Source organism: Lithobates pipiens, unplaced genomic scaffold (assembly GCF_037356315.1).
Source record: "Lithobates pipiens isolate NorthernLeopardFrog02 unplaced genomic scaffold, aLitPip1_a1.2 Scaffold_25, whole genome shotgun sequence".
Lineage (NCBI taxonomy): Eukaryota > Metazoa > Chordata > Amphibia > Anura > Ranidae > Lithobates > Lithobates pipiens.
In genome coordinates, this window is record NW_027507787.1 from 2,024,802 (window position 1) to 2,050,335 (window position 25,534).

General features: G+C 42.1%; 1 protein-coding gene across 1 annotated transcript in view; it reads left to right on the forward strand.

The window, feature by feature from the left end:
- Window positions 1–25,534, forward strand: part of LOC143930034 (heparan-alpha-glucosaminide N-acetyltransferase-like) — a 519,140-nt gene that overhangs the window by 173,098 nt on the left and 320,508 nt on the right. Inside the window, exons 5-6 of the mRNA XM_077453933.1 lie at window positions 18,583–18,659; window positions 19,803–19,833. Of these exons, the coding sequence (XP_077310059.1) occupies window positions 18,583–18,659; window positions 19,803–19,833 (108 nt within the window). The remainder of the gene's footprint in view (window positions 1–18,582; window positions 18,660–19,802; window positions 19,834–25,534) is intronic.

Consider the following 25,534-nt stretch of genomic DNA (forward strand, 5'->3'; position numbering starts at 1 on the left):
TGAAATTTTGCTACAAATGGAAGTATTTTGGAACACATTTGTAAAATGTCAGATGAGATCACAGAGCTATAGTACAGGCTAAGGCAAAAATCACATTTAATTGCTTTTTGAACTAATACTGCCATTAAAAAGTAATGAACAGGGAAATTTACTTTTTTCATAGCCTAGAACAGCCTTTCGCAACCTTTTCAACACAGAACAACCCTTGAAATGGTTCTCCGGTCTCAGGGAACCCCTGCTAAAAATGAGAAATCTTTAACTCATGATACATTAGTGTGGTGGTCAGTGAGAGGAATGGCCCTTACACTTGTGGTCATTGGGAAGTATTACCTCCTTACAGATAGCTAAAAAGATTAATGGTGTCTGTGGGAACTTATCTGAGAGATAGTAATGGCCCAATGCTGAAGGAACCCCTAGCAACCTCTGGGGGAACCCTAGGGTTCCACAGAACCCTGGTTGAGAATCACTGGCCTAGACACTACTGGTAGTGATGGTGCTAACTGGCTATTTCACTGTACACGCATTCCAATTGGCCAGTGAAAGTGACCAATTGTGTCTTAAGCCAGTAGGAATACCTGTAGTCATTCCAATCTAGAGCTTTGGCTGTTCTGAATGGCTGGTATTCAGTTATAGCATAAAGGGACAATAGCTATTGTAGGGACCTCTCATGCCACGTACATACAACCGGACTTCCCAGCAAAAAAAGCCTGACGGAATCATTTCATCGGATATTTTCCAATCGTGTGTGGGCTTCAGCTTTTTTTTTTTCAAAAATTCTGATGGACCTAGAAATAGAACACGTTTTAAATCTTTCCAACGCAATCAATTCCTATCTGGAAAACTGTTCGTCTGTATGCTATTCCGATCAAAAACGATGCTAGGGCAGCTATTGGCTACTGGCTATTGAACTTCCTTTTCTAGTCCCGTCATACATCATCATGTTCTAAACAAACAGACTTTGGTGTTATCGTGTGTAGGCAAGTCCGTATCAGCTGAACTCTGTCGGAACGCCGTCGGAAAGACCATCAGAGTTTATTCTGACGGAAAGTGTACGTGGCATTAGTGTTTACACTTTATACCTGTTAGTATCCCCCATTCTTTGTTGTAAGTGTACAGCAAGGCTTGGTGTATATGCTGAATGCGCTGTGCACCCATCTACTTATAACGGTCCCTCAATAACAAACATGTCAGGTGTTTTTTTTTTTTTTTGCTTTGTGAGGGTAGATTGAGTACCCATATAAAATGAAAGGGCCCTTCAATACAACACATGTTAGAGCAACAAGAGACATGTATGAACACGTGTATAGTTACAAGCAGAAGTGTGAATAGGCACTTGAGGAGTACTACCCTAAGTTGTATATGCTATACATCACAATACATCAGAGGAAAGTAATGATAAAAAAATGATGATTGGGCTATAAATTCCTGCTTCTTTCATTCTTACTTTGCAGTCTCTGTTAGTTTTGAGTCTAATATTACAATAGTTGAATTGGTTAATAAATTTATCAGGGTTAAAAGTTATCAGGCAAGTGTCCAGGCCCTGATGATTTGGCAAAACTTTACAAATAACAATTTTGCTATTATATAATATAATATTAAAGCTGTAGTTAAAGGGGTTGTAAACCTTCATGTTTTTTTCACCTTAATCCATCCTATGCATTAAGGTGAAAAAACACCTAACAGTGATTGGCCCCCCATCCCCCCTGTTTTACTTACCTGAGCCCTGGAACTTGACCCGCCAGGGGCGCAGTGTCTCTCTGCCCAGTGTTCTTGGCTCTTGATTGGATAGATTGATAGCAGCGTAGCCATTGGCTCCTGCTGCTGTCAATCAATTACAATGGCGTGGGCACCGGGGGGCGGGGCCGGTCTTACATTTAGTGGCAATGGACGCCGAATGCTGGACTCGAAAGTGAGCTGGCAAGGTAACCCCCCCCCCAGGAGAGCGCTTCTCCTAGGGGTTAATCTGATGTGGGGAGGAGCCGAGAGAGCAGCCGGGGGACTCGAGAAGAGGATGCTCGGGCCACTCTGTGCAAAACGAGCTGAACAGTGGAGGTAAGTATGATATGTTTGTTATTAAAAAAAAAAAACAACCCTTACAATCGCTTTAACTCTCCTATAGTACTTTTCCACATTCAAACCATAATGCATTACCTTACATATATCTGTGTTTTCTATTCCCAAAGCTTTGCCGTTTGTGAGAAATTCACCACTGTTCCCCACAGTGGCATCATTTGCGCATGCATATGCAGTGTTCCATCAGACCCTTCACAAAGGTGCCATGCCAACGTCATCATCACTTGGTGGCATCCATTTAAATCACACAAGAGCTCTGGCCGGTGGTGGAAACATTGAGCCTTGTCAGAAGTACCACGCACACGTGAGATTACGGCCAAGAACTTACATGGCATAGTTTGCAGCTGGGTGGGCAGATAATGAAAGTAAGGAAAATTTACATTAAAAATGATGCAAATAGTAGAATTGACGTTGCGTTGGGCTTTGTAAAGTTTGCAAATATTAATCCAATGATGAATGTGGATTTTGAGGGCTGAGTTTACTTATGCTTTAATATATTATATTTAGTTTTTTATATTATATATAATACACTGTCATGAGTATCGCTTGAACCCTCAGCTATACTCCAGGAAAACGGCTGAATACACAGTTGAAATACATTTACTGTATGTAGATTGTGCTCTTGAGCAATAGCTTTGTAATTCTGTTCAGTAAGTCTTTCTGTATAGCAAGAACTTTATGAAGACTACATTGCAGGTAAACAGTACAGCTACAGTATCTCACAAAAGTGAGTTAGACATTAATGACTGTGTGTTGAGTTATTTTAAGGGGACAGCAAATTTACACTGTTAGGGTCCTTTCACACGGGGCGGATCAGTTCTGATCCGCCCCGTGGATATCCGTATGCTCAGCGGGGATCACTCCGTCGATCCCCGCTGAGCAGGGAGATGACAGATCTGTCTCTGCACACTGCGCAGGGACGGACCTGTCACAGCGCAGCTCTCCCCTATGGGAGATCGGATGACGACGGACCGCAGTGCCCGTCGTCACCCGATCCGATCCGCAGACGGATGGAAAAATAGCTTTTTCCTCCGTTACACTTTTTCGGATCGGAGTGGGTCGGATGTCAGCGGACATGTCACCGCTGACATCCGACGCTCCATAGAGCTCTATGGAGCACCCGTTCAGGTCCGCCTGAAAAACTGACAGGCGGGCCTGAACGGAACGTCAGTGTGAAAGGGGCCTAATTCAAGCTGTACACTCACTACTTTACATTGTAGTAAAGTTCATTTCTTCAGTGTTGTCACATGAAAAGATAAAATTCAATACAATATTTACAAACGTGTGAGGGGTGTACTCACTTTTGTGAGATACTTTATATAATGGTCCATTCAAACATCCAAAATTTAAGCCGTGCAAGAAAAAAAGTACTAAAAAACAAACAAAAAAAAGTGCAGTTATTTCAAATATCCTTTCAATTGTCCAGATATATGATGTAATTCATAGTGAACCAAGATTATCCACAGTAATGTGCCAGTACTTCAGTGACTCCCACCACCATTCACATAATGCGCTCACCTCCACATTTGACCTGTCATCCCAGGTCAAGCTGCAAATAGATTGCTTTAGGATGTTTGAACGGACCATTATATATATATATATATATATATATATATATATATATATATATATATATATATATATATATATAGTACAACACATAGCCACAGAGACATGAAGAGAAGTTTGATTGTATATTTTTTATTATTAATAAACAAATTTGTGAAAGTTAATATTAAATGATATGATATAGTTTATATATACATTTTTATGCACATCTAAGGGAATAGGCGCAGTAAAATTTTTTTATTTTTTTTGTGATTTATATTGTGTTGACACAATTGGGTTGCTTGTTGCCACCCACTAGAATTTGATCTACACTATATTACGAGCACAGGTAGCGTGGGATAACACAATTCTTTGTAAAGTCATATAGCCTATTGGCTCACATTGATACACAATGCTGCTCCCTATACTACACTGTGCACAAACTTGGATGAGGCCTGTAACGTAACAATCTGTGCTGTTCACAGCTTAAAGTGGAAAAAAACTTTTGGATTCCAGGAGCTATTTGCCATAATGTTGAAGTATACAAAGCATTTTTGAACATTATGGCAGATTTACCTAGAAAAGCACCTCAAAGTCTGTGTTGGCCTGATGCACTTACTGGTGCTTCCATCTTCAACCAGGTTTCTTCCAGGTTTGGGGTCTTTAGCCATCTTGAGAGTTACTTTGTCCTAGTCACAAAATTGTGCCAAGACTGTACACTAAATGGTGTATGCTAAGTGTACAAAATGACATACACATTAATACAAAATTTACGACAGAAGAGACCGAGTATTTTCAACCAAAACCTACCTGTCAACCTTTGAAAACGAAAACGCATAAGCCTTGTATTATTTTGTACTACACCTGGATTAATAAATGTATTAATTTGTGGCAGTTCAAACTGCCATCTTTCTTTTATCTACAAATACGCTGTTTACACTTGCACATTATAATAGAAAGCCTTGCACCGACAGCAGAGTTTAATTCTGCTTTCAGAACCTTGGACATTATCACGGGGTCTGCTCTGTGTAAGCCCACGTACACACGGTCGGAAATTTTGCCAACCAAATCCGTCGGATTTTGCCCGTCGGATTTAGTCTGACGGATTGTGTCCGAAACTGTTGCATACACACTGTCGGGCCAAGTTGGCGAAAAATCCAATCTTTCAGAACGTGATGACGTAATTTCGTTACGATGGGACTACATTCAGGCTAGTAGCCAATAGCTTTGATGTAGGAATTTGATCTGAGCATGCGTGGCACTTGGTCCGATCAAAATGCTCTACACATGATCGGATTAGGTCCGTCCGGCCCAGTTGGTCGGGAAATATTTCCAACATGTTGGAAAATTGGGTCGGACGGAGATTCGGACGGAATCAGTCCGATGCATACCACACACAGTCGGATTATCTGACGACACGGTCCGATAAGACTCATTCCGACAGATTCTCCGACCGTGTGTACAAGGGCTATCAGTAGTGCTGACATGAATAAAGCTTGCAGCTGTTGCAGGCTTCATTTATAGATACCTTTCAGTCATATTCCAATTAAACCGACCAAACATTTATAACTGCTTTCTTTGAAAAAAACATTGCTCAAATGTAAAAAAGTGCAAAAGAATCTGATAGTATTGTAATTACAGCGGCAAGGCAAAGGTATGGCACTTTTCAAAGAAAATGTCGTAAATCCAGAATCCATTTCATTATGTACAGCAGCTTTTCAAAGCTCATTGGGAGAAGTGGATTGTTTTATGACAGAAAATAATTAGAAAATGAAATCTTGATTTGTTCTCTTCCATTTGTGCACTTCTTTGACAGTTAACCCTTCTGCTATGGACTGTTGAGATGCTTATGTAATGGTGTAGGGATGATATTGTGGAAATGTAGTTATCTTGGCATCTTATGGATCATGTACAATGTGTCTTAGATGCTTAAAAGTATTAAGAGATGAAAGCACACTTATTGAAAATTGCTTATAAATGATTTCCTATGCAACCTTTATTTAATATTTATTTTAAATAGGCATGACCAAACAATATCAAAAAGTTGGTAGGCAAAGTGCATAAGAAAATATCAGACTGTGAGAATGATAGAAACATAAAAGTGTGGATGATGCTCTGTATTAGACTAGGATTATAAGATTTCCCTGTTTATAAACCCCCCATGATCACATTTGTATAAATGGTCAAACCACGCCAACTAGTAAGGTGCCATATTGGAATCACTGCCACCACCTAACCATTGTTAGGCTAAAAGCAAAAAAATCTGATGCTCACAAATTAAAGTTGTGATTGTGTCCAAACATTTCAAGGACATTTTTTCATCAAAGCGTACCTCTATATAGAGTGTGAAAGGGTTAAAATCTGATTTTTATTGCTGCCTATATTCTCCCTGTACACCTTGTTCCCAGAGACACAACAGGAAGTGAGTAGAAATCTCCCCAAAATAAGAGGAAACTACCTTCAATTCTCACTGGTGTTCCCATTAGAAGAATTCTTCTTTATGCATGTTCCTGTGACAGCTGTAACATTTTGGATTGCTATGGCCTTCACTCCTGATGGCAATGGTCGCCAGGACAAAAGAGAAACTGAAGTTGGGGGGGGGGGGGGGGGAGTTCCTTCAGCCATACCTTCCCTTAATCCATCCATTATTATATATGTGCTCCAACTTTGGAGACTCTCAAAATTTATAGAGTTAGGACTGCAGTACACTAGGGTAACGTGGCCTCTGCAGTATACACATATATTTGCAAATGTGTGTAAACTAAAACCCCTTGTGAACGTGAACGTTAGGGTTAATTCAGTCTGTTGCAGGCTGCCTGGTAAGTGAGCTGGGAAATTTTCTTTGTTGTTTTTTGACATGCATCGCCTGTCCATATGCTCCGTGCTGCAAAGGCCAGCTATAGGTTGGTGTGGTTGTCATTTGTTTGTACTGTTGGTAAATTGGTGAGGGGATGCATTGGATACCTTTGCTGACATTGTGCTATTGCTGGGTGTCCAGTGTGTCCCTATACCTTTAAGAAGGGGCAAGCTTCCTTCAGGCATATCTGTCCAAATTTATAGGGTTAGGACTGCAGTACACTAGGATACCGTGAAGTGGCCCCACAGCTTATGCATATTTTTGCAAATGTGTGCAACCTAAGCCTTGTTTTAATGTGAACTGTTAGCCATTGTACACACGGTCGGACATTCCGAAGGAAAATTTCCGATCGAACCGTGTTGATGGATAATCCAACCGTGTGTGGGCTCCATCGGACTGTTTCCATCGAATTATCCGACCGACAAAGTTTTAAAGCTGGGCTATAACATTTTCCGACAACATGATCCGATCGGACTTCGTCCGATCCTTTATAGAGAATTCCGATCGAACAAAGTGCCACGCATGCTTAGATCAAATTCCTAGACCAAAGCTATTGGCTACTAGCCTGAACGTAGTCCCATCGTAATGAAATAACGTCATCACGTTCTGAAGGATCGGATTTTCCGACAACTGTGCCCGACCGTGTGTATGCAACACCAGTTTTGGTCAAAATCCGTCAGACAAAATCTGACGGATTTGGTTTTTCGGAATGTACAACTGTGTATACAAGGGCTTAGACATGGTTAATTTGGTTTGTTGCAGGCTGGCTTGTAAGTAAGATGGGAATTTTTGTTTGTTGTTTTTTGAGAAACTGAATCTCCCTAGAGGCAGCACTAAAAACCTAACCAATGTTATAACGTTCCTTAGTTTATCCAAAACCAGGGAACAAAATGCTGGAGTTTTACTTTAAGGTGTGATGTAGCTTCTAAGCAGAGGAAGATGGGTAATGGGTGCCTAGTCTTATCTATGAATGAGCCCCTGATCATCATGCATATAGTGGCAAGGAGGATCACAAAGGACATCACCTTTTTGTCTGAAGCAGTATATTGATGCTAAAGTGGTAAGCATGACTTGGTTATCCACAGGGGTCGTTAATGGCAGGAAGTTAATGAAAATTAGACCCTTTCACAGTCCCAAGAACCTTGAAAGGCCTGACAGGAGATTAACCTTATTATACTACCCAAAATGATTTTAAAACTAAAAAACATTATTTAAACATGATCTTCGGTAGCCAAAAATATACATAGAAAAAAATAACACTTTGTGTGTACTAAAAGCATTTGCACGTGTAACACCCTCTAGTGTGCTAGAAGTGTATAGATATTGTTAGAGTAGGTAAATTCCATGTTTGGCTGGCAGCCAAGCCTGTTTGTTTTGATCAGGGTTGGGAGTGACTCAGGCAAAGCTGGGTGACCCACAGGCAGCATCACTGAGACCTCCCACTTATTTCCAGAACATGCTGGAATCTTCTGGAAAGAAATGGAGAGGTGGAGCTGCCTGAAGTATTCTAAGGAGCCCTGACTAATCCCCAACCTGGATTGGCAGGGGACAGACCTCCTTAAATACTCATGGTCAGCCCCGCTGGGAAGGAGTAGTTCGGGTGGAAGCTGGACCTGGAGTACTAGGCATGGCCTTTGGGGAAGCTCCCCAGTCTGGGAGGGGGGGTGACCTTGGGCCTGAGCTCAGGTGTGGACAGGACCCCTTCAAGACACACGGAGGTATCCTAGACAAGTGACATGGGAGCAAGGACAGGATATGCAGGAGAGCACTGCCAGGCAAATCTCCAGGAGGAATTGAGAGGACTGGGAGATTGCAGTCTTGGATGAGTACAGAGCCAGTGGAGTGGACTGTGGTGGTATGAGCAGTGGAGAGAGGCAGCTACAGCCAGGAGGGCTGGCAAGGCCTGAAGAGGTGGGGCTGGGATCAGTAGCCACATGGACAGCTAGCTTTGGGACTACCTATATTTTATTTTTAAATGTATGTGTATGTATATGTGTGTATATATATATATATATATATATATATATATATATATATATATATATATATATATATATATATATATATTTATATATTATAATATATATCCTGTGCAGAGAACAGAGCTTTAGGAGGGGCCTAACAGGGCCATCCACTACAGACTGCCTGCTGAAAATTACGGGATGAGGGTGGATGCAGGACCAGTCACCCTGAACAAGAAGCGAGAGCAGCAGTGACTGGTCTTTATTACAGGAAACTCCTACAAAAAGGCAAAGTTCATGAGCTGTTTCGTGCATGATTGCTGTACAGAAGACATACAGAAAGAGCTCAAAGTTTCAAGTAGGAAAAACCATGCCTCTTGTATTTAGAAAATATTTGTTTAGACTGGAGTTCAGCTTTAACCACTTACGAACCATCTGCCGCAGTTTTACATCGGCTGTTTGAAGGAGGATATCAATGTTATGGCAGCAGCTAGCTGCCATAACCCCGGTATCCTCTTCTTCAGCGGGCAGTCCACTACAAGATAAAAGAGGTCTCTGCAGCAGGTTTACTACAAGATCGCTCTTAACGGCGGCGAGAGAGGGGCCCCCTCTCCCGCCACGCTCTGGTGCCCTCCACCGCTTACTGGAGCCATCGGCAGTGGCGGAGGCGATTGTGGGTTGTCTCCTGTTAGGTATGGAGACGAGTGAGGTGAAGATGGCCCCCACCGATTTCCATATAATTGCTGGGCTGAAGTGATGTAAAAACTTCACTTCTGCCCACAGCTCTTAAAAGACCATTTTTTTTAAATGACAATTTTTTTAAATTTTTTTTTGCATTTTAACCACTACAATACAGGGCACTTTCACCCCCTTCCTTCCCAGCCCAATTTTCAGCTTTCAGCGCTCTAGCGCTTTTAGTGACAATTGCGCGGTCATGCTACACTGTACCCAAATGAAATTGTTATCATTTTGTTCGCACAAATAGAGCTTTATTTTGGTGTTATTTATTCACGACTCCGTTTTTTTTTTTTGCGATATAAGCGCAAAAATAGCGGAAATTTGGAAAAAAAACAATATTTTCTTTTTTCTATTTGAAAAGAAATCCAATAAAATCAAATTTTGTCATAAATTTAAGCCAAAATGTATTCTGCTACATGTTTTTGGTAAAAAAAAATTCCGTTAAGTGTATAATAATTGGTTTGTGTGATCACGGACATATGTACGCAAATGATCATGTACATATGTGTGCAGGTGATCACGTACATATGTGTGCACATAATCATTGGGACATGTGATTTTAGTGGGACATATGTGGGGGACATGTTTTTATTATTAGGGACATGTGTTTTTATTATTTGGGGACATGTATGTTTTGGGGACATGTGTGTTTTGAGGACATATGTGGGGACTGTGTTTGTACTGTGTGGTGTGTTGTGTGTTGACACTACACTGATGATCAGTGAGTAAAAAGCTGTAAAAAGCAGCCCATACTCACTGATCATCAGCCGGCTGCAGCGTTCTGCTCTCCTCTCCTCAGCGGTGACTTCCGTGTGAGGAGAGGAGAGCCGATTGCCTAGCAACCGGCTGTTTGTTTACATCACATGACGGCCGTGATTGGACACGGCCGTCATGTGATCAGGAGGGCCAATCACAGAGCCCTCCTGCCGATCTGAGATGTGCCGTGTCCGGGTGACACGAGCACATCGGGATCGCGCCGCTGCGCGAGCGCGCGAGCGCGCGCGCGCGCGATCCCGCTACTCCTGAAGGACGTTCCTGAACGGCCTGTCAGGAATAGACGGCTCCCACCCGGCCGTATATATGCATTGGCCGGGTGGGAAGTGGTTAATGACATGTTGGGTATCAATTTACTCGGCGTAACATTATCTATCACAGTATAGAAATTGGGTTAACTTTACTGTTGTCTTATTTTTTAATTCAGAAAAGTGTATTTAAGAAAAAAAAAGTGCTCTTGTAAGACCGCTGTGCAAATATGGTGTGACAGAAATTATTGCAACAACCGCCATTTTAGTCTCTAGGGTGTTAGAAAAAAAAAAGTATAATATTTGGGGGTTCTAAGTAATTTTCTAGCATAAAAACCTGTTTATAACCACTTGCTGCCCGCCCTATAACAGAAACACAGTGGCAAAGTGGTTTCAAAATCCTGACCGCACGTCATATGACGTGATCAGGATTTTGAGCCGTTGCGCGCCCCCGGGGGCGCGCATCGCGGCGATCGTCTGACACCCCGCAACTACGATCTCGGTAAAGAGTCTCAGACGGAGACTCTTTACCATGTGATCAGCCGTGTCCAATAACGGCTGATCACTGTAAATAGGAAGAGACGGTGATCGGCTTATCCTCACTTGCGTCTGTCAGATGTGAGTAGAGGAGAGCCGTTCGGCTGCTCCTCTGACGGGGGGTCTGTGCTGATCGATTATCAGCGCAGCCCCCCTCCCCCGAGGATGCCCACACTGGACCACCAGGGATGCCCAGCACAAGGTATGCCACCCTAGACCACTAGGGATTCCAGTCAGTGCCCACAATGGATGCCAATCAGTGCCCACAATGGATGCCAATCAGTGCCCACAATGGGTATCACTGATTGGCATGCATTATTGTTTGGCACTGATTGGCATCCATTAGTACAGTATAATACAATACAATGCCACCCATCAGTGCCCATCCATGCCACCTATCAGTGGCCATCAATGCCACCTATCAGTGCTCATCCGTGCCGCCTATCCTTGCCCATCTGTACCGCCTATCCATGCCCATCTGTACCGCCTATCCATGCCAAACTGTGCCACCTATCAGTGTGAATTTGTGCCACCTATCAGTGCCCATCCATGTCGCCCATCAGTGCCACCTATCAGTGCCCATCAGTGCTGCCTATCAGTGCCCATCAGTGCCGCCTATCAGTGCCACATATCATTGTCAAACAATGCCACCTCATCAGTGGCACTTTTTTAATTCCTTTATTTATTTTTCAAAATAAAACAGTTTCACAGTCCAAAGAAAAATGACAATGATTAAAATAAGAACAGAGACAGGAGATGAATACAGTTGGGTGTAATAACAGCATCATCAAATATCAAATAGCAAATATCAAATCCCCGAGTCGTGCACTCAGTAAAATACGTAAGTGGTTATGGCTATATATCATGGCTAACTGTGCACCACTCTGGGGGGAACCATCTGACTGTTGTCCTAGTAACCTTCTGTTGCCAGTTGAGTCACCAGGACTATACTGTAAGAGACTCACTTATACCTGCCAGGGAGGATCGTCTCACAACCAGCCGTGTGGCGTAACTGATAAGTTATAGAAAGTAGGATATTCAAATTATCTGAATGGGCCGGCCTAGGGCTGGGAGCGAATCAGTGCCACTTCATTGGTGCCACCTCATCGGTGCCCATCAGTGCCGCCTTGTCAGTGCCCATCAGTGTAGCCCAATCAGTGCCCATCAGTGAAGGAGAAAACTTACTTATTTACAAAGTTTTGAAACAAAAAAAACATTTTTTTTTCAAAATTTTTGGTATTTTTTTATTTAGCAAAACATTTTTAATTTTTTTTTGTCTGGCACAATATATAGTATGGGATTTCAGATCAGCTGTGCCCAGTCTTGCCACGAAGAGTTAATCCACCTCTGAGCAATATCTTTTTTCACTGAAATAAAATGGACAAACTGTGAAATCTTTGTCCGTTCTTCCCCCTTGCTGTGATTGACAGGTGTTTTACATATCTCGTGCACTGGCCTAAGACATGCAGTATTTTTTAATTCCCACCCCCACTCCTTTCTTCAGCAGCTCTGCAAGGATTGGCTGATCCACACCTCAGCATGATTTGGCATGCTGAAGTCATGTGGGGACTTTTCTGGCTTTTGACTGGATGTTAGTGATCATAGCAGAAGTTCAGTGTAAGAAATACACAGGAGAAAATGCATGTTGATAAGGGGAGTGTAGAGGTGGGCGGGGAGTCTACTGATATCACGACTCCACCCACTGAGCCCTGGAAAACACACCCACCCACAAAATCTGCAGTTTTTCGGGTCTCATAGAGACAGAGGGGAGACATTTGACAGATAAGTATACATGCAGGAGGCATGTATGTCCTTCTAGATAACCAATATTGCAGTAGTTTAGAAAGGATGAGAGTGGGTTTACATCCACTTTAAGTGGTTAAGTTTCAAATTCCTCAGGAGGAGCGCTCTGGTGGTAGATTGGGGTAGTAAAGTACTGATATCTTACTGCTCCTCCAGTACTAACGCATGTCAGGCTTTGTACCCATTGGCACAAAGGCAGCAAAAATTATCTAAACCAGATACTATATGTATGGTCTCTTTGCAACTGTAAAGCAAATGTAATTTTCATATTTTTTAAGTGTGTGGTCCTAAAGTGTGTAAAATAATCCTGTCGTCGTAGAAAGTAGTTTAAACTGAGATAACTGCTTGATAATAGGTTCTATGAGGAGTCTGCACACACTCAGGCATGTTGAGTACTCCAGTACCAAATTGGAGATGTGTCAAAGTTCTGGCATTCACCTTCTGCATCTCACTTTACACTGCGCACACCACAACAAGGCACGTGAATTATATAGCGGGATCTGACGGGGTTTCCAGAATACTGACTTGTTCCCAATATAATAGACATGTGCGATTAGCTTCGTATGAATCTCAAATTTCCATAAATTCGTACGTTCGGGAGGATCCAAAATATGAATTGCCATGCGTCCGAATTTTGTACGAAATACGAACTTTTGTTTACAAATTTTTGGATCAGTTGTCGTCGCGTCGACGACTCATTATGCTTATTATGAGGGGCTCCCACCATCCCTGTGCTGTGCTGACTTCCTCCTGGGGCTGAACCCAAATTCCTGTGCTGCGCTGACATACTGAGCACAGCAGGGGTACAGCCCCAGGAGGAAGTCAGCACAGCACAGGGATGTTGGGAGCCCCCTCATCTAACGAAAATTTCGTATTTCGGATAGGAAATTCTTCAACGGAATTTCCTATTTCGGATAAAAACCAAACTTCCATCAGCATCGACTGTCATATTGAGGTATATTTTTTCCTTTAAAATCATCGTAAAGAACGTTCGTACAAGTTAACGAACCTAACGACAATTCGTATTTTATACGAATTGAAATTGAATTTCGGACACGAAATACGAAGTATGAATTAATTCTAATACGAACCGTAACGGAACAAAACAAATTTATTGACGGCGCCCATGTCTACAATATAATATACAATATGCATGTAGAATCTACTATTGGGGATCCCAAGGTAAGCAAGAGGTAAATCTTTAACCACTTCCCGACCAGCGCACGACGATGTACGTCGACAGAATGGCACGGGCAGGCATATTGGCGTACATGTACGTCCAATATTAGTTGCCGCCGTGCCATCGGGAGCGCGCCGCCGGCGGCGCGCTCCCGCGCTGGTCGGGACCCCCGTGAGTCCGGTCGCGGGACCCGCGGACTCGATCGCCGCGGGCATCCCCGCGATCGTCTCACGGAGCGGCCGAATGGAGGAAATGCTGTATAAACAACATTTTTCCATTCTGCCTAGCAACTAGTGACGCTGATCTCTGCTCCATGTGATTGGAGCAGAGATCAGTGTACACTAAATGAAAGCCCAACCCCCCCACAGTTAGTAACACACCCCTAGGAACACTTAACCCCTACACTGCCACCCACTGGTTAACCCTTTCACTGCCAGTGTCATTTACACAGGAATCACTGCATTTATATAGCAGTGATTACTGTATAAATGACAATGGTCCCAAAAATGTGTCAAAAATGTCCGATGGGTCCCCCACAATGTCGCAGTTACAATAAAAATCGCAGATCGCCGCCATTACTAGTAAAAAAAAAAATAATAAAAAATTATTAATAAAAATGCTATAAAACTATCCCTATTTTGTAAACGCTATAACTTTTGCGCAAACCAATCAATAATCGCTTATTGCGATTTTTTTTACCAAAAATATGTAGAAGAATACGTATCGGCCTAAACTGAGGGAAAAAAATGTTTTTTTATATATTTTTGGGGGATATTTATTATTACAAAAAGTAAAAAATAATGCGTTTTTTTCAAAATGATCGCTCTATTTTTGTTTATAGCGCAAAAAATAAAAACCGCAGGGGTGATCAAATACCACCAAAAGAAAGCTCTATTTGTGGGAAAAAAAGGACGTTAATTTTGTTTGGGAGCCACGTCGCACGACCGCGCAATTGTCAGTTAAAGGGACGCAGTGCCGAATCGCAAAAAGTGGTCTGGTCTTTGACCAGCAAATTGGTCCGGTCTGAAAGTGGTTAAACAAAAAAAAGTTCAGGCACAGTGGTTTCCTTTGCTTATGTCAATTTACTTCTGGTAAACTAAATACCATAGCGAGAGAGGTTCACTTAAAGTGACCTCCCATACCTGGTAAAGAAGGCAGTACATTCTGATGTTACCAAGTGTCTTCAACACTGAACACAGCTGAACCCACCAAAATCTATCGGGAAAACCGATACTTCGGAGAGCGTTGATCTCTTGGGCCCCGCAGCTCTCACTGGTTTCTCCTTCTGACCTCATGTCTCTGTAGGAAACAATAATGATATGAGATCAAAGGAAGGAATCACTGGGAGTTGCGGGGGACCCAAGAGATCAACACTCCTGGAAGTGTTGGTTTATAGGCAGATGTAAGGGATGAGCACCCGTAAATGGAGCAGCAGAAAAGGCAAATATTTAATGCGACCACCCAGGTAAAAAATAATTTAATATTTTTTTTCACAAAGGGTTTCAAATATTATGAACCCTCCTGTGCTATACCTCCCAATACAAAATACAGAAAAAATGCCATTTACACATGTGCGCTCCTGATACAAATAAACAAGTGTTCTTTACGAATTCCAGCTCCATAAAAGCCTGCGTCAATTTCAATGGGTGACTCTTAAAATTGTCTCTTAAAATTGGGGGATTGTGATCAATATTTATGTATGTTTTGTTTTTAGTAGGAAAAGTAACAATAATGTGTGCAATTGGCAGGCTATATACATTTATCTAACAAAAGGTGTCTGCTTTTACCAGTGGTAATGCCTCCAAGGTGGGTGAGCGAGAAGGAGAATGAATTGCAATCTAAGATTTCTGTTTTAGAGAAATGACAGTTCAACACATTTCCTATGTTGTAACACTTAATAACATAGTAAGAATTTAACTATATTCAGTCTTCCACTAAGAAACGTTATTCTCTAAAAACATTAAAATAAGATACATTAAATTATACATTTCAGTGAGTACAGAATTACATCATGATGAGTAAAAGCAGGGTTTATTGCACATAGTTGCATACAGAATGAAATTGTGACTTATAAACACAGTATATAATGCAAATAGACGTAAACAGACATGTTTTCCATTTGTTCTTTATTAACCACTTTAGTACTGGTCACTTTAACCCCCTTTTTATTTTTTTGCTAAAGAGAGACCAAATAGTTAGAAAAATTAATGTTTTTCTTAGTTTCTGTTATAACATTTTGCAAGTAAGTAATTTTTCTTCTTCACTGATGTGTGTTAATAAGGCTACCCTGATGTGCACTAATGAGGCTGCACTGATTGGCATGGAAGAGGCTGTGCTGATGAGGTGGCACTGACAAGGAGGCACTGATGGGCACTGATAAGCTGCACTATTGGGCCATGACGGGCACTGATAAGGGTTCACTGATGAAGAGGTACTAATTAGGTGGCACTGATAGTTGGCACTGATGAGCACTGATAGGCAGCACTGATGGGCACTGATAAACTGCACTAATGGGCACTGATGATGTTTACATGTGATCAGCTGTGATTAAACACAGCTGATCACATGGTAAAGGGCCATTGTGATTGGCCCTTTACCACTATCCGTGATCAGCTGTGTCCGCTGTGTCCACTAGATGCACGCCTCAAGAGGTATGGAGGAGGTGGGGTTCTGGGGGGGACGGGGATGCTCTCCCAGAACTGGAAGCCCGCACTGTAGCCGTCTTTTGGCTATAGTGTAGGCGTGAAGAGGTTAATTGACACATCTTCATTTCATTAAATTTATGTTGTTCAATTTCCAAATTTTTCCTATTCTGCATTCCTCCAGTATCAGCTGTGAAGGCTTTTCAGGAATCCTCTAAAGTTTGATAATATTTAAAGTGGTTGTAAAGGCAGAAGGCGCCTAGAGGCGATTCAGTTCGCATTGTGCGCTATACAAGTATTTCATTCATTCATTCATTCAGAAGGTTTTTTATCTTAATGCATTCTTTGCATTAAGATAAAAAGCCTTCTGTGTGCAGAAGCCCCCCTCAGCCCCTCCAATACTTATCTGAGCCCCATCTCAATCCAGAAATGTCCACGAGTGCCTCGACCGTTCCGGTACTCTCCCTCCTGATCAGCTGAGACAGAGCAGCGGCACCATTGGCTCCCACTGCTGTCAATCAAACTCGATTACCCAATCAGGAGAGAGAGGGGGCAGGGCTGAACTGCAGGTCTGTGTCTGAATGGATACACAGAGCTGCAGCTTGGCTCAGGTTCCCCCATAGCAAGCTGCTTGCTGTGGGGGCACTCAACAGGAGGGAGGGGCCAGGAGCTCCAGCCAGGGATCCAAGAAGAGAAGGATCGGAGTTGCTCTGTGCAAAACCACTACACAGGGCAGGTAAGTATAACATATTATTTTAATAAAAAAAAAAAAAAAACACTTTAAAATCATTGTAAGCGATCACCATTAAAAAAATAAAGATCACCGTAAAACAGCCCATTGAGTTTAAAATAGAAATGAAAGGCAAAGCATTTGTGTATATATATATTCTCGGTTCTCAGCTGCAAAGGAGCTGGAGAAGCAACAGCACACCGATCTTCACAGTGAAAGGCTTTGCAGGGGGAGGGAGTGTCAGGACAAGTCTGATCATTGGAGGAGAACAGGCTGAGTACCCAGCATAGCTAGAGAACTGACGGTGGTGTGTTCTCATGCCTAGTGTGGTCAGTTTTTAATAGGAAAGCAGAGGGACTAGCAGGAACACCTCGGTTTTCTTAGTGGAGACCAGTAACTGTCAGTCACCGGCTCTAAGCTCTGCCCCTTCAGCACTCACTGTTGCGCAGTGCTTGGAAAGGGAGCTGGAGCAGCTGGTTGTCCATAATTTTACAGTTGTCATCAGAACAATTGAAGAAGGAAAATATTGCCCCCTGTTCCAGTGAAGATTGACTAACGGGGGATTTCCTGTAACATGGTCTATATTCTAGCACTCATGGACTTCGTACATGCTGCGTACACACGATCGGACTTTTTGACAGCAAAGGTCCGACGGAACGAGTCCGTCGGACAATTCGATCTTGTGTGAGCTCCATCGGACCTTTGCTTGCCAAAAATCCGGTGGACTTTAGAAATAGAACATGTTTTAAATTTTTCCACCGGATCTCCGCCAGACCTAGAAATCCGTTCGTGTGTATGCTAGTCCGACGGACAAAAAACGACGCTAGGGCAGCTATTGGCTACTGGCTATGAACTTCCTTATCCTAGTCCAGTCATACGTCATCGCGTTAGAATCCGTCTGACTTTGGTGTGATTGTGTGTGGCCAAGTCCGTTCATTCGGAAAGTCAGTCGGAACTCCGCCGAAAGTCGGACCTAGTCCCTCGAAAAGTCCGGTCGTGTGTACGCTGCATTCGATTTCCTTTCTGGATGAAAGGTCTACTATTAAGCATTGCACACGTATGATTTCACTCCTTCAGAGCTAGCTGATTCAAGGAAGAGTCAGGGATCTACAACTCACACTGCAAGCATAGCCCAAGCTTCGGCACAGGTGTCGGAAAACAGGAGAGCTGAACTTTTATATAAGGATGTATGATCTCATGTCTGTGGGGGGCACCCATCCTCTGTCTTCGCTGGCCACAGTACGGAGGAGGAACATTGACTAGACATCTTAGAAAACCTGTCCCACCATTATTTCCTTGTCAGCAGCACTCATCTCCTTCCCCAACCCCTCCATGGTTACATAAGGAGAATTGTTTTCTGCCCATCCTCTAATTCCATCATACATAACTCGGGTGTTGAGGCTTCTTATATTTAACTAATAAATAATAGATTTATACTGATTCAATGCTTGGTCTGAATAGTTGCTTTAATATTGTTTCATTCCTGTCCAGCTTCTCTCTGACTGTAATGGTGTTTTGCAACTATGGAGGAGGCGGATATTGGTTCTTCCAGCACGCTCCTTGGAACGGTAAGCAAGATGTCCCATAAAAAAAAGCACCACAGCCCCCCCACAACTAAGAACCTTTTAAGCAAATCAGTAATCTCCTTATTGATCCATAAAAGAAAAGGAATTAATATGGACCACCGTCAACTTAGTAGGTAGGGGTATTTAACAATGAACTCTGTGTCTTAACTTCATAAAAGCCACTTCGACAAATCAGCAGGACCATATTGATCTTAAAATAAGCTTGAGATTGCTAAATGTATTTTCTTGCTGCACTGAGGGCCATTATTTTCTTGATCTAAAATTTATTTGTTTAACCCTTGCATTTCTCTAACAAGCTGGTGAAGTCAGTGAGCAAAGTTTTTTTAGAAAAGTATACAGTATATCATTCTCAGTTTTTATTTCTGCACATCATTTCATGAATACAATAGCTCTTGATGGTTTTCTTAATTCTAGTCCCCGAGGCTGGATAACCGTAAATATTCTATTGCTCTCCTCAATGAATCACTTTGTAACGGCTCCTTTGAAATATTACTATTTAGAGAAAGAACCAGCTGCTTTCAGTAGATCATTTTTAATTAATATGACAAACTTGTTTTGGAAGTACCTACTGTTGCAAATTTTTCAAGAACATAATTCTCATACAGATTTGTAGGTCCTGTCCTTAATGAGTATCTGAATGTCAGGTAGTACAGTTTGGATGACTACATGGAAAATACTTGTGGTAGAAGCCACACCCTGACAGTCCTCCGCTACCACGTCTTCTCCTACATCAACTGGTAAAAATATGCAGTTGTTCCAGGTATGAGGGAGCATGTGACCTTCTTCTACGTGACAGTGTATAGGTCCAGCAGCCATACATATGAATGCCGGTTATTTACACGTAAACACGGGGTCTGCAGGTGAGTCATTGTACACAACAATAGGTCACCGCTGGGCAGCATTAGTAGCAGCACTTCACACTGAGATATTGGGACACAGGACTAAAACTTCAAGGGGGGAGGGAATTTAAACCGAGGTAATTGGTAAGTATGAGACAGCTACTTTGGGCCCCACAACAATGACAGGGCCCAGGGCAGCTGCCCCTTTTGCACCCTGCCTTAAAGACGGCCCTAATGTTGTATAATGTTTTCTGAAAGCCAATCTGACATTTATTTTTTTTTTCAGGTCTGACAATAGCAGATTTGGTGATGCCATGGTAAGCAGCTTGTTTATGTAATCAAATATTTCTAAGTGGATGTTTTACTGTAAAGAAAGACTGATTCTATGCTGTTCTTGTCTATAAAAAATGGTTATTCCCAAAGAACATATCACATAACCATAATTATGCACTGACTGTGTGGAAAAGGATATTATTGCTTTCTGTCATCATCATTTTCATTTTTTTCTAGGGGACGTGTTCCATCTTCAGATAAGGGAGTAGTTATAGTTTGCTGGCTTATTAAAGCTTAATTAAAAAATGAACAACTAAATACGCTATTGAAACACATACACTCTATTACCAAGAGGATTGGGACGCCTGCCTTTACACGCACATGAACGTTAATAGGAACCCAGTCTTAGTCCATAGGGTTCAATATTGAACCCTACGGCCCACTCTTTTCAGCTATAACCGCTTCAACTCTTCTGGGAAGGCTGTCCACAAGGTTCAGGAGTGTGTCTATGGGAATGTTTGACTATATCTTCCAGAAGCGCATTTGTGAGGTCAGGCACTGGTGTGGATGAGAAGGCCTGGCTCGCAGTCTCTGCTCTAATTCATCCCAAAGGTGTTCTATCAGGTTGAGGTCAGGACTCTGTGCAGGCTAGTCAAGTTCCTCCACTCTAAACTTGCTCATCCATGTCTTTATGGACCTTGCTTTGTGCAGTGGTGCGCAGTCATGTTGGAACAGGAAGGGACCATCCCCAAACTGTTCCCACAAAGTTAGGAGCATGAAATTGTCCAAAATGTCTTGGTATTTTGATGCCTTAAGAGTTCCCTTCACTGGAACTAAGGGGCCAAAACCAAACCTTGAAAAAAAAAACCCACACCATAATCCCCCCTCCAATGATTTGGATCAGTGCACAAAGCAAGGTCCATAAAGACATGGATGAGTGAGTTTGGGATGGAGGAACTTGACTGGCCTGCACAGAGTCCTGATCTCAACCCAATAGAACACTTTTGGGATGAACTGGAGCATAGACTGTAAGCCAGGCCTTCTTGTCCAACATCAGCGCCTGACCTCACAAATGCACTTTTGGAAGAATGGTCAAACATTCCCATAGACACACTTCTAAACCTCATGGACAGTCTTCCTAGAAGAGTTGAAGCTGTTATAGCTGCAAAGGGTGGGCCAACTCAATATTGAACCCTAAGGACTAAGATTGGGATGCCATTAAGGTTCACGTGAATGTAAAGGCACGTGTCCCAATACTTTCGGTAATATAGTGTATTTTTACTGGCAAAGGTTTTGTATTTTCATACAACCAGTCCTGGCAGACAGCACGATCAGTCTTTTGTCTACTGGAGTAAAAGTGGTTATAAACCCTTACATTTACCCAGTGAAATGACTAGCATCAGGCTATACAAAAAGATGAAAAAAATCCTCCTTCAAATGTTGTACCTGTTTATCTGTAGCTATCTGTCCTCTATAGCCATTTAAAGTCTAGAATTTGCACAGGACCTTTCAGCTCTGAAAAGTACTTCATCCGACACTGGAGATAAAAGCAGCTTGAGATTTGTGCCGGGGAGGTTACTATAAATAGATTAGCAGAGAGCTTGTCTTGTTGCAGCACAGCTCTGAAAGTATCTTCGTTCTTCTACCTATGTGGAGGGGAGGGGGGGTGCCTTTCCTCCAATCAGCTGTATTTGATTACAGTATTTCTTTGTCAATGACAGGCTGTGTGTGTATACCTATGACAATGAACAACACCGTAGTCTTTACTTTTTATGAATTTCTTAAATAAATCATTTGTGTTTTTTATATAGTAGACTGGAGTAATTTTCCAATATTTTGTACCTTTAAAGTCCCATATCTCCAATTTTTCTCACTTCTCCGACACTGGAGATAAAAGCAGCTTGAGATTTGTGTTGGGGAGGTTATTATCAATAGATTAGCAGGGAGCTTGTCTTGTTGCAGCACAGCTCTGAAAGTATCTTTGTTCTTCTACCTATGTGGAGGGGAGGGGGGTGCCTTTCCTCCAATCAGCTGTATTTGATTACAGTATTTCTTTGTCAATGACAGGCTGTGTGTGTATACCTATGACAATGAACAACATCGTAGTCTTTACTTTTTATGAATTTCTTAAATAAATCATTTGTTTTTTTTTATATAGTAGACTGGAGTAATTTTCCAATATTTTGTACCTTTAAAGTCCCATATCTCCAATTTTTCTCACTTCTCTGACACTGGAGATAAAAGCAGCTTGAGATTTGTGTCGGGGAGGTTACTATAAATAGATTAGCAGAGAGCTTGTCTTGTTGCAGCACAGCTCTGAAAGTATCTTTGTTCTTCTACCTATGTGGAGGGGGGGGGGGGGGTGCTTTTCCTCCAATAAGCTGTATTTGATTATAGTATTTCTTTGTCAATGACAGGCTGTGTGTGTATACCTATGACAATGAACAACACTGTAGTCTTTACTTTTTATGAATTTCTTAAATAAATCATTTATGTGTTTTTTATATAGTAGACTGGAGTAATTTTCCAATATTTTGTACCTTTAAAGTCCCATATCTCCAATTTTTCTCACTTCTCCGACACTGGAGATTAAAGCAGCTTGAGATTTGTGTTGGGGAGGTTACTATAAATAGATTAGCAGGGAGCTTGTCTTGTTGCAGCACAGCTCTGAAAGTATCTTTGTTCTTCTACCTATGTGGAGGGGGGGGGGGGGGGGTGCTTTTCCTCCAATAAGCTGTATTTGATTACAGTATTTCTTTGTCAATGACAGGCTGTGTGTGTATACCTATGACAATGAACAACACCGTAGTCTTTACTTTTTATGAATTTCTTAAATAAATCATTTGTGTTTTTTATATAGTAGACTGGAGTAATTTTCCAATATTTTGTACCTTTAAAGTCCCATATCTCCAATTTTTCTCACTTCTCTGACACTGGAGATAAAAGCAGCTTGAGATTTGTGGCGGGGAGGTTATTATCAATAGATTAGCAGGGAGCTTGTCTTGTTGCAGCACAGCTCTGAAAGTATCTTTGTTCTTCTACCTATGTGGAGGGGGGGGGGGGGTGCTTTTCCTCCAATAAGCTGTATTTGATTACAGTATTTCTTTGTCAATGACAGGCTGTGTGTGTATACCTATGACAATGAACAACACCGTAGTCTTTACTTTTTATGAATTTCTTAAATAAATCATTTGTGTTTTTTATATAGTAGACTGGAGTAATTTTCCAATATTTTGTACCTTTAAAGTCCCATATCTCCAATTTTTCTCACTTCTCTGACACTGGAGATAAAAGCAGCTTGAGATTTGTGGCGGGGAGGTTACTATAAATAGATTAGCAGGGAGCTTGTCTTGTTGCAGCACAGCTCTGAAAGTATCTTCGTTCTTCTACCTATGTGGAGGGGAGGGGGGGGGGGTGCTTTTCCTCCAATCAGCTGTCTCCCAGTGTAAGCCCAGACTCCCCACCTACTGCAGAATAAGGAAGTACAAATGCTGACACGATATAATAATTCTAATGAATATAGAAAGATGAAAACAGAAGATAGGCATGTAAAACTTATGTAGGAAAATTTGTTTAACCTCATCTGAGGCTGTTCACTTCACTGGGTATATGTGAGGGTTTACATCCACTTTAAGTTATAGAAGAGGATGACCGGTATGTGCGGCGTGTTATAATTGACCCAGATATGTTTGAGGTCTTTTATGGAAATGAAATACCAGTTTTATCATCTCATATGTTTCTAGTCTAGCTTTTCTACTTAGACCTAGTCGAATGAATTCCTACCTGTACATGGTGGGTTCCATAATTGCTTCGTAGATGTTGTAACTTCTATTACTTGTAGATATGTATGGCCACTGAGGGAAATCAGCTTCCAGAGCAGAAGTCAGTCTGTGGTTGTGCACTGCAAATGAGCCCTTTCTCAGTCAATGGACATTGCCCAACCCCCTCGAGAGTCCAGGACTCTGCTCTATAATGGAGATGGGAAGCCTGCCAGCCCATTGGATGGTGGAGGGGGGCTAGAGGCCTAGATCAGAGGAATGCCAAAAATGCAGAGCTTTCATCTTTCCCCTTAATGACCACTAGCAAATATGACACAAGAGATGAGCCCTTTCTGCGTGATTGCGGTTATACAATAAACAGCATTAAGTCAATAATGTGATTGCCGTTGATTGAACGGGTCGGTAGGAAAATTATTACCCACTTTACAATCCATTAACATCCAGACACACATTATAGGGACAGGGCTGCCAGTTTAGAAAGTTGCTTACATCTATGTAATTTAGAGGCATCATCTAGCATGCCATGTACTTAGTACAGATATGTATATGATATGGATCTGTCCTACATGATGCAGGCATTTCTTTTCTGCTTCTCTCTGTCTTTGTGATGTACCGTAATCCATAAGGTAGTGTAATGTGGCATTAGCAGGGGAAAAAAAACTACAGGGAATATGGCAAGTTAAACATTCTATTATGCCGTGTACACATGGTCGGACTTTCCGGCAGAAAAAGTCAAACGGAATAATATTATCGGACAATCTGATCATGTGTGGGCTTCAGCGGATTTTTATTTTTTTTTGAAAATTCTGACGGACCTAGAAATAGAACATGTTTTAAATCTTTCCAACAGAATCAATTCACTATCCCGTCACAGGCTGGATGGAGGGACAAGAACTGTAATTCTGCGTACACACGACCGGACTTTCCTGCAGAAAAGGTCAGACGGAATCGTTCCGTCGGATATTACGATTGTGTGTGGGGCTTCATCTGACTTTTTTCTTCAAAAATTCCGACAGACCTAGAAATAGAACATGTTTCAAATCTGTCCGATGGAATCAATTTCTATCAGGAAAACCGTTCGTCTGTATGCTGTTCCGACAGACCAAAAATTACACAAGGGCAGCTATTGGCTACTGGCTATTGAACTTCCTTTTTTAGTCCCGTTGTACGTGTTTTACGTCACCGCGTTCTGAACAATCGGTCTTTGGTGTGATCGTGTGTAGGCAAGTCCATTTCAGCGGAACTCCGTTGGAAAAACCGTCAGAGTTTGTTCTGACAGAAAAAAGGTTAGAAGGGCTCATCAATTCCTCGTTTCAAGAAGATACTAGACGTGGAGTACTAACATGGTCATACAGACCTTTGAAAGTTTTGTATGTAAGTAGATGTTTATGATACACCATTGTGTATCATAAAAAGAAAAAAAAAGGTGAAAAATGTATTTTCACCTTTCTACCATCCTCTGTTGAATTTCATAGTTACTGACCTCCCGTGGCCTCTTTACAGTTACCTCCTGTATACCTATACCCCAGGCATGGCTGTAGGGCATTTCTCAGAGTGGGTTTTTTAAAGGGGTTGTATAGTCCTTTTTAGAACTTTTACCTACAGGAAAGCCTATAATAAGGCTTACCTGTAGGTAAAAAAAAATATCTCCTAAACCTGTACGGTTTAGGAGATATTCCCCACGCAATGTGCCGCTGACTGCAGCGGCACATGCGCACTGGGGATTCTCGGCTGAAAGTCCAGCAGACGCCAGACCCTGCCGGAAAGAAATCTCCTGCATGCATGCGCGGGAGTGACAATATCGTGGCTCTGGCCACTCACAGCGCCGGGGCCGCGATAACCAGAAGACACACCGAGGGAACATGTCAGCTCCCTCGGCGTGGATCGGGCCAGATGTCGGGGCCTCGTTCTAAGGTAAGTATTTCATAATGAACTAGTATGCGGTGCATACTAGGTCATTATGTAT